This window comes from Danio rerio, chromosome 1, assembly GCF_049306965.1.
Source record: "Danio rerio strain Tuebingen ecotype United States chromosome 1, GRCz12tu, whole genome shotgun sequence".
NCBI lineage: Eukaryota > Metazoa > Chordata > Actinopteri > Cypriniformes > Danionidae > Danio > Danio rerio.
In genome coordinates, this window is record NC_133176.1 from 29393218 (window position 1) to 29404025 (window position 10808).

At 35.6% G+C, this 10808-nt stretch overlaps 1 protein-coding gene across 1 annotated transcript; it reads left to right on the top strand.

The window, feature by feature from the left end:
- Nucleotides 1–538: 538 nt before the first annotated feature.
- Nucleotides 539–6864, top strand: si:ch211-57b15.2. The gene is given in 9 exon segments (XM_021469096.3): nt 539–617; nt 1721–1855; nt 2634–2696; nt 2699–2801; nt 4852–4878; nt 4881–4915; nt 5813–5880; nt 6171–6214; nt 6725–6864. Coding segments are annotated over 9 exon segments (603 nt in total). The 5' UTR covers nt 539; the 3' UTR covers nt 6775–6864.
- Nucleotides 6865–10808: the final 3944 nt, after the last annotated feature.

A 10808-nucleotide genomic window follows, 5' to 3' on the forward strand; every position in this document is an offset into this window, starting at 1 on the left:
ATACTGTAAAATTTACCTTGCTCTGTTACACATAATTTAGGAAATATTTGATAAAAATAAAAAATAATAAATCACATGAGGGCAAATCATTTTGGCTTTAACTGTATAAAATAAATATTGAGATGAAGACTTTTCTCTGCTGTGTACACCGTTCCCATTGTGTTATTACTGTATAGTAAAATTACTGTCACAACCTATAAAATATATTTATTCAAGAATATGGAAGTTCCAATAATGAGAGAAGGAAAGAACTAGTAAGTCAGTGTTTCCTAAGTATTAGTCAAAAAGCAAACATTACTAAATAATGTATCACTTCATTCAAAAAGTTACATATTTATGTGCAAAACAACTTAAATTTAAGCATTAAGTTACATAAATTTGAAATACAAATTAATCTTACAAAATAGTCACTTTTTATTACCTATTGTTATATTTCTATATATTTCATATCTATATATCTATATATTTTCATTGCAAAGGCAATGTAATGGGAAATTAATTGTTAGAAATATTTTTTTTCTTTTGTTTGTAGAAAAAAAATGCCAGGAGGATCAACTTTCAGGAAGTGCCCCCATTGCATGGAGAGACTCAACTGTGCAAATAGAAAGTGCACAAAGGTAAATAATGTACAATAGGCTGTATGAAACGGCAAACTGATATTTTTAGGAATTCAAGCCAGAGTCATTTAGTCAAAAATCAAACAATGTTTATGCACTTTGACATGTCACAGTTCCTGGGCCCAAGCACTCTATACTGTGATGCTCAACAACGTACTGTGGTACTTTTTGAAAATCATGATTTATATCCATGCATAATATCTGATAGTCTGGAAGTGATTCATTTTTTATATAATTAAAATATTTTTGTCTGGGAAGCAGTAAATTGAGATTAAGCAGTAAGCACTGTTTTTTTAAGAGATTGGATGAAATATGTGATATGACTAAACAGTGAGTGCAATATAAACTATTTTCTTGATTCAAATGAGTAGAGGCTTGGACCTGGAAACCATATTCCATATGTCACAACTTACCAAGCAGGTTGGCATTAAATATCTCAGTTTTGGTATGCCGAATAATAAAGGCATTTTTTTTAAACTAGAGTTTGCAAATTAAAGTTAATAACACAAAAGAATACTTATAGAAATATGTATTGTTACTCTACAAGTTTGCTTCACACTAGGCATTTTCCAAAACATTACATTTCACACATTATGGAAATGTACCGGCTGACATTGATGTTTGACTGTTTGGTCCTTTAAATAATTTTCTCTTAGTGTGCTACAGTTTTAACATTGAATCTTTTTTTATATTGCAATGATTCCATAGTGTGGTCACTCGGTTTATTGAGATTTTCTGTAATTTGTTTACCAAATTTAAGAAAAGAAGTAATAAAAGTTATTGACTAGTGCATGCAATAGTGACAACTTAATAAATAATTTATATGGCCAGATAATGGACAGGCATATTTTCTGTTAAAATATGTATACACAACTAATAAGGTTTGTAGCCTCATGTGTATATTATTACAATGTCTGGTGCATTGCCTCAGCTTTATATTTATTCTCTCTGTTCAATTAATTTCATGAACTTGTTATTCAGGTAATTATATACTTATTATAATAGTGGTAGAAAATCAGCAATGCTTAATCAAATAGAGCCCAATTTAGAACCTATTGCCTTACTCTCTTTTTTTTCTTTCTTTGTATCTTTCCCTTGGTCAGTGTGGGAAACTGCTTGATCTGAAATCCAGACAGACAGCAAGAATGAAGGTGTTCCGGGGCCAAGCACAAGAATGGGCCAAGAAAATGAAAAAATCACGCAATCAAGCAAAGGTTTTTGACAGTAGTGCCCTACTGGTAATAAACATTTTTCTTTCTCTTTTAAATAGAACAGTGAATTTTATTTACATTGTGCAGGAAAGCAACAACTATGCTGATGTCATGCAGTAACGTGCCATGAAATCATCAACCCAAACACATTTTCAGTATATTAGAATCTACACAAAATCTTGGCCTGTCTACAACATATATAATTTCAGCACCATTATGACACTTACATGTTTTGTTTTCTGGTCATGGAGTGAATAGGTGTATTTCTTGGTGTGGATGTAGTGCAGAATCTTTCACAGATAGGTTTACTTGGGTGGTTTACCTCTTTAAAAACACATGCTAAGAATAGTTGACTCCTATGACCTATATAACAACAACTTTTATGTGTATAATAATAATCATGGCTGCGTTTCTCGAAATATTCTTAGCGATTTGTTGTTTCTAAGTTATACCTGTAGTTACATTAACATTAACATGTTTTCTGCAACATTATTATTTAACTATACCTTCTTTAAGTCATAGCAATATAAATATAAAGCCATTAAATTTAGTAAATAGTAAAGAGTACTACTTGTCAACCAGATCAGAACTACCACCATGGACAGCACCACACAAGGTCCACATAAAGATTTATACCTTAAACAACTTTCAAAAGTTATTGTTTAAAGAACATGCCTAGAATTTGTATACCTTTCCTTAAGAAAAAACTTTGTATTGGTGTTGCACTAAGAGACGTTATCAGGAAATTGAGTCCATGTCTTTCTTGCCTTGGAAACGTTTTTTATATACATCTTTCTATGTTTAGGTGGAAAAACTGAAGGCCCTTGGATACTTTCCCCTCCTGCTGTGGGGAAAGTATCATCCTCAAAAAAAAAAAAATGGACAGCCCAGCTGCAGTGCCCATTTCAGTTGCCAGTTGTTGCACATGGGGTTATGGAAAAGATAATGTGCCTCTTTGAAGGTCTGTTAGAAGGTATGTCTCATCACAACATCAGTCCATTTGTGAGTCTCAATTATAATTTATTCTGTATTATTTTACTATTCAGATGGAGCAGAACACTATATTGCAAAACAATATGGGACACCCCACCAAATCATTGAATTTAGATGTTCAGTCACTTTCATGGCCACAACTGTGTAAAATCCTGCACTGGGCATGCAGGCGCTTTTACAAGCTTTAGTGAAGGAATGGGCAGCTCTCGGCGTAGAGCTCAGTGAATTCAAGTTTGGCACTGTGATATGTTGCGTGCCACCTGTGTAATTGCCTAAATTTATTGTGTGAGTGGGTGGAGGTGTATTATTGATCTGGGACTGTTTTGAGGTGCTTGGCCGTTTGGTAAAGGAACTCTTAATGCTTCTCCATACCAATACATTTTGGACAATTCCATGCTCCTATCTTTGTGAGAACAATTTGGGGATGGGGAGACCTGCTCCAACATGACAGTATGTCAGTGCACGTAGCACAGTACATAAAAACATGGATGAGCGAGTTTGGTGTGGAGGAAACTGACTGGGCTGACGCCATTGATTGCCACAAACGTTGGGCCATCTCCATTTTAAACTGTATGGCTTAAGATTGTGATGTCATTAAAGTTCATATGCATGTAAAAGCAGATTTCCTAACATTTTTGATAATATACTGTAAAAATGTCAGTACAGATATTTTTATACAAAACAGATTGCTGGTGGTAGGCAATTCTATTAAATTCAATTCAAAATCTACAAATTTATTTTGTTGTTCACACTTGGAACCATGCACTGCATATTACATGTCTGGTTTTGTTTTATATTTTAATAAAGCATGTGATCTTGAAAGTGAGGAAGTGGGCCAAGAAAGTACAGGAGAAGAAGAGGAACCAGAACAAGAAATGCAAGATGAAAACCAGAGAGAACAGGCAGAGCAATGTGAGACAGGAGAGACCGAGAGGAGGGATGTCCAAGGAACGGAGATAGAGGAACAAACAAAGGAAGACAGAGTAGAGAGTGAGAGAGAGAAAATAGGAGAAATGGAGGGACAGAAAGAGGAACTGAAAGAACTAGATAGGATGGCCCCAGATGAAGAGAGAGCTCTGACTGAGTAAGTAAGCCGGTAATAAGACAGTTGATAAGACAGCAGACAGGTAAGTGACCATACAAAATAGAATACAGTAATCAGGACAACCTTGACTCAGTGGAGTTGTGAAGGGTGTGCCGGTGCTACGCAGAAGGAATTTTGTTTTAGCAGTGATGGCAAATCAGAAGGCTGCCAGTCATTTTGAAAACATAAGTCAACAAAATCAGCACACTGACTCTTTTGCTCTCAAAAGACAATTTATTGAGGCAACGTTTTAGCAGGTCGCATATCTTTCAACACATCTCACAATACCCTAATTAACCTACCAATAAATGTCATGACAAATATGAAAAAAATAAAAGAAAATCTCTCTCTCTCTCTCTCTCTCTCTCTCTCTCTCTCTATATATATATATATATATATATATATATATATATATATATATATATATATATATATGTGTGTATGTGTATATACTGTATGTGTGTTAAATGCGCTGTATCTGACACTTTAGTCAGTATAATCCAGTTAAATGTGCATATAGCACAGGAAATCTAACAGCTATTCGGTCGGAAAAAACACATAAAGGGACCAGGTGGACAGGCCCTCAGATTCTCTTGCTTGCTTGTGACCTGATGTAGGCCCAAAAATTGTCTCAATAAATTACTATTTAAGAGCAACAGTAGTTGAGCACCTGCCTTGGATGTGCGCATACTGACCCCTTTTTTAATTTTGCCAGTAATTTTGACAATTTTTTTAGTTTGCTAGGCTTCATTTAATTAAAGTAATAAACAATTGTTCAGTTGAATAATGCACAATCACATGGTAGCCTACACAACACATGGTTCAGTCATTAGAGAATGTGTCATTAGATTATCATTTATTACAGTCGAATCGTATGTATTTACCTGGCTTGCAAGTCATGCACAAAAGGCCTTTATTGCAGTTAACACACTTTTTCTCTATACAGGAATCCTGCTGTCAAAATTGCTGCTAAAAAGAAAGACATAAAAGAAGCCAACCCAAGGATGATGGTAGGAAAATACTATTTTGTTATTACATATAATATAACATAATAGAATATAATAAGTATATAAAGTTATATAGTAAGTATTTTGATTTTAAAATTATATAATTCGTAAATCATAAATTCTTTAACTAATCCTAATCATAAAGATAATAATATAAATAATAATTTTAAACCTAATAATTTTAAACCTGAAATGTCTACAGTGTATTATCTTTTTATTGGTATTTTATTGCAGACCTGATAAAACATTTAAACAATCATAAAAGACCTGATAAAACAATTAGTCAAATTAAACCTGAAATTATGATGTGCATTTACTTCTGGTCTAATATTGCAAGTATTCAATATTAAAAATATTGACTAGCATTTATTTAAGTTGGAACTGGTTTGAACCTGCAGTTTATATAGTGTAATCTCTTGGAAGTTTTCTCCATCTTTGCTAGATCTTAAATTAGACTTTAGGTAAAAGACTTTATTATGCAAAATTATGCCGTGTAACGACCCAACGTATACATTGTGACCCAATATCAACAATGTGCTAACACAAAGTATACTTAAACGTCTTGGTAAGTACCAGAGAATTCACAAGAGCTTATTCTAAAAAAAGAATGACTGTCATCAAAAGGCAACAAAGGATTTATTAACTTTATTTATATTTACTAAATAAAATTATACTAGTCAGTAAAACTATTGTAAATAGGACTTTATTCTTGTTTGTGATTTTAAAAAGAAATGATTTGGGTTTTTAATACATTTAGAAAAAAAATGAGAGTTGTAGATTATTGACATGATGTCAGACAGAATCACACTGGTGAATTCTTCCCTTTCTGTGGTTTTGTTTTTGCTACTGTTACATCAAGGTGGAATGGTTTGTATTTACAGAAATTTTTTTTTTCCACAGCCTGCCAGTTTCACAGCAAATTGGAAATTTTTCCAGTACAATATGTGTCCAAGACACGTGAAAACAAGGTTAGTTAGCTATACCATATGACTGCATTGTGTGAATAAATGAATGAATTAAACTATCCTACATACTGCTACATAATTTTATACTGCTAAAATGTTTGCTTTTTTTCAGAAAAGATTTAAAAAATGTGTATGTAGAACATTTTCAGCTACAATTCTATGAATATTGAACCAAACCTTTACTGTTTGGGTGATTTATATGTTGTGTGGTTTATCTTGGTTGGGTAAAGGATTTAAATGAATACTTACAAAATAAATGTATAACCTTTGTTTTCTTTTACCGTCTTCCCAAGGGCTGTAAAGAAGTACTGGTTCATTGGCACCCGTGCCCATCGTGGTAACATCACGTTTCTTGATTAAATGACTTAGGCCTTTATCTGTATTTTTAAAGACACATTCTATTTAATTAAGCATAAATTGGGTGTTATTTACATTTATATAATAGGTAACTACAACACTGTTATAGGCTCATTTTGATGGACTGAGACAATGCTTCATCACAACTACAGTACAACTTACAGTACCCTTTTTTTGTGGCATTTTGTTAAGCAATGACTTATCCATAAATAATATGCCTAATTTGCTATTTTTCTAAGTATTTACTGTCATAATTTAATATTCAGTTGGAATAGGGTGAGCTTTATATCACACAAAATGATTGGATATACAATATGAGCTTTGAATGATTATAATGCAAACATAATACAATATAATATAAAGAACCTTAAATTTTAACTACATTTTAGCTGTCTACCCCATTTTGTCTGGGACATGTCATAAACCATGTCAGAATCTACAATTGTTTGACAATTTCTGAAACCAATTTTTTTTGGTTTATTTCTTTCAGCCAAAAGACCTGGCCTCCATCTTGGGAACCACAGGGGAACATACAAATGACAGTGTCAGGTTGATGCCAACTTTCCTACCACCTAAAATGAGATTAAGAGAAATAGTGTTAATACTAATTATCTCCATTAAAGCTATACATGACTGAATAAAATGGATTTGCTGTCGACAACAAAACACATGATTGTAGCGTTCTGATTGGCAGGTTCAGCCTTTTCATTTCACAGTTCTGGTAATTTGAGTTATAAATATGGAATTGGGAGTTTATATAACAGTATAATTAAAAAGACTGTCAATAAAGTCATAATTGTGAGAATTATATAAAGAAAGTCTGCTAAAAGTTCAGTTGTCACCTTGGTGGTTCAAATAAAAAATGTTATTTTTCCCATGGAACTGAGTTGTGTGGACAAAAATAAAAGTTGAATGGATTGAAATCAGTGTATAGATGTTTTTTTTTTATTATTCATGTATTTTTCTTTGGCTTAGTCCCTGATTTATCAGGGGTCACAACAGCTTTAACTGCACTGGCATATATAACTTTATATCTCAACTCTAGTAACAGTTTCACTTTTAACTCTGGGCCCAGCGTTTGAGACTGAACAGCTGTAGTACATTTTTAGTAGTGTTTTTGTCATATTCAAGGTATAGCCAGTTTTGGTATTACAAATTTTACTGTTAACACTATAACCACATTACTGTATCAGTACACTCTATTTTTATGACAGGCACACTTTTTTAAACAGACCTTGCCCTAAATATATTTTGCATCTGTAAATGTTCTGTTACAAAACTCCAAGTTTATAAAATAATTAAATAAATAGCAAAAACAAATGGCAATACAGATTTAATATAAAGTTAATTATAGAAAAGTTAAGTCATAACAAACGTCAATTAAATATTAAAATTAAATAAACTGAAACTATATATATATATATATATATATATATATATATATATATATATATATTTATATATTTATTTATAATGGCAGACGGTATGCCACATTCAGTGTGCCATGTCCTTACACGTTCATTATTCGTTAAAAGCGCCGAATCCTGTCACTGTGTAATGTGTGGAGTAACAACTCTGGCTGCTTTCTTGCAAAGATAAGCGTGCATTTTATTTTCAGAGTCTTGGGTTTATGTAAATTGTCTGTAGCTTTGAGTTCGTTGCTATGGTGATTGACGCTTTTAGCCTGCTATCCGCTTGTTAAGTGTGGCGTCACGCGAAGCGGCTTCCGGGTCCACGCGCTCTATCAAGGAGCTTAGAATTGGCATTCTAAGCTCTTTGGCTCTATTCAACTGAATGGGGAGACTCATGAAATGGTAATAATAAACGTTTACAAAGCGATTTAATACTTAAAAAAAATCACGATCGCAATATATATGTCCGTGCCCAATATCCGATGGCCAGAAAGTGAATAATTTTTTTATAACTTGTTTAAATGTTGGTATTTGTTATGCCATATATATTAAAGTAACATAAATTTAACTTTAATGTGTAATATGAATAAAAAGTGATCATAAACTAATGATTTCTCAACTCAAGTGAGTGGCAGCTTGGACCCGAAAACAGTATTACATACGTCACCAATACGTCACCACTTAAAAAGCGGATACGTGAAACCCCATAAGTTTCATGACGTACACATACCCCAAAAGTATCATTTTTTTATTGATAACCCAAGTATACTGTATATTATTGTTAAGAATATAATTTGTAATATTTTCTTTGATTTTTTTTGGTCTTAATTTTTTTGGGTAGCGGAAAAGTACGGAAGTGATTTGGGCTGTGGGCGGAGTTAGCGTGTTTTACACCTATTTTGTCTCCAATGTCTGAAATAAAGCAACTTATTTACTTTGGGAGAACATATATCATCTACGTGTCGTGTAAGCACTTATTTAATTGTACTAGATGGTTTATTTATGCAGTAGATATATGTTTTTGTAACCGTAATTTCTAACCCTAGTTTGAAAACCAGAAGAACTACAAATATGGTGCCGATTTGTATGAAACTCCGTAAAGAGGCTAGTAGGAATTGTAGTTTTTTTTATTTTTCTGTTTTACTTAGAATTGGAAATTGTAAAAAGTAAGTTCACAGTATAATGGGGGATTTATGGAGATGGTAAACACAAATATGTTATCAAATTTTAAATATCTAATTGTTAAATGGGGTTAAATCAATTCAAACCATATTTAAGAGCGCCCCCAGTTGGTGGCCAATTCTGACTGTGCTCACATGATTCCTGAGGTCAGGAGCTCTCCATAACAGGTGGCCCCATGTGTTTAGCCCTTTTTTTGCTGAACTACAAGCCTTCAAACATGCACCAAAGTACAGTTTTAATGGTCAGTATTTCAAAGCAGGAGACATGTAAAATGTCCATACCAACATATGTTACTCTTCAGGTCAATACCTTTCCAACAATGTATTTGCTTTTGGTGCGGAATTAAAAAAAAAAAAATCATTTCACAGAAACATGCCATCTCAGGTTTCAAGAGTTCACACTTAGCTGATAATCAATAAAGCGTATTTGGCATGCTGTCCTGGGAGAGAGCCCTGAGCTCGTAATATCCTCGAGCCCGGGGCTCCCTCCCGTTAGAAGGCCGAGAGGGGAATTCGAGGTCAGGTAGGTCTCGAGAACTCCCCTGCTTGTCACCGTGAGAAGTGTAAACTCAGGTTGTATTGGGTGATAATTTGTTTTAGTCTATTGCTATGGTTTATGTTTTTGGACGGTGGGAGGAAACCGGGGAACCCGGGGAAAACCCACACGAACATGGGGAGAACATGCAAACTCCACACAGAAACACCAACCAGCCCGATGGGTTGGACTAGCGGTGTTCTTGCTGTGAGGCAACAGTGCTAGCCACTGGGCCACCGTGTCGCCCGATCAGAAAAAGTGGGAGGATGTAGGGGTGGAAGGGGGGGAGCTTCAAGACGAAGATAACTGGAGTGGAAAACTCAGGTTATTTATAATGCTTCCGTAATCATCTAATAGGGCTGATTACGGAGCTAACAAGGAGCCAGCCGTGTTGATTATAAGCACGTGATCCTCTCGAAATTAGTTTATGAATAAACCACACTTCAAGAGTTCACACTTAGCTGATAATCAATAAAGCGTATTTGGCATGCTGTCCCGGGAGAGAGCCCTGAGCTCGTAATATCCTCGAGCCCGGGGCTCCCTCCCGTTAGAAGGGCGAGAGGGGAATTCGAGGTCAGGTAGGTCTCGAGAACTCCCCAAAAGGCAAAGGTTTTCCTCTCGGGACAGCAGCCGCGTATTGAAGTGCCCCCCAAAAGGCGAGAGGTCAGTGCCATATCCGGCTGCTGAATGTAAATTGAAGTGAGATAGGTTACTGCAGGAGAAAAGTTGAAACTGATTCTTAGGAGAGGCTGGGGACTCTGCTGGAGTTGGGTTCGGGGAGGCAGGGTTGGGGAGCCTAACGGAAGAAAGGAGAGTAGCAGAGGGATTTGGTGCTAGAAATAGGAAAGTAGCGGAATAACTCAACGCTGAAAGAAGAAAAGTAGCGGAGGAACTCAACGCTGGGAAAGGGGAATGTAGTGGGTAGGGGAGAGGGGTTGTAGAGGGGGTGGAGAGAAGAGCGGAAGCATTCGACGCTGGAAGGAAGTAAAGAGGATGCGGAGGAACTCAACGCTGGGAAGAAGAGAGCATGAGATGCGGAGGAACTCGACGCTGGAAAGGTAAAGAAAAGAAACCTATGGGGATCAGAGTTCTGGGTCAACTCCGTGGGAGTTAGAGCTGTAGGATTGGACTACTACAGGAGTCTGGGAAGGGTGGGAGAGGTGGAGACTCCTGTAGGTGGTGGGCTGAGCAGGACTCCGGGGGAGTCAGAACGTGGGAAGACTCCTTGGGAGTCAGATTGGTGAGTGATGTTTTTGAAATATAGAAAGAGTAGCGAAGGAACTCAATGCCGAAAATAGTAAAGTAGCGGAGAAACTCAACGCTGAAGACAGAAAGTAGCGGAGAAACTCAACGCTGAAAGGGGGATTGGGAGTTAAGGGTGGGGAGAGGAGAGAAGTTGTAAGAGGGGGGAGAGGAAAGAGCGGAAGCATTCGACGCTGGAAGGAA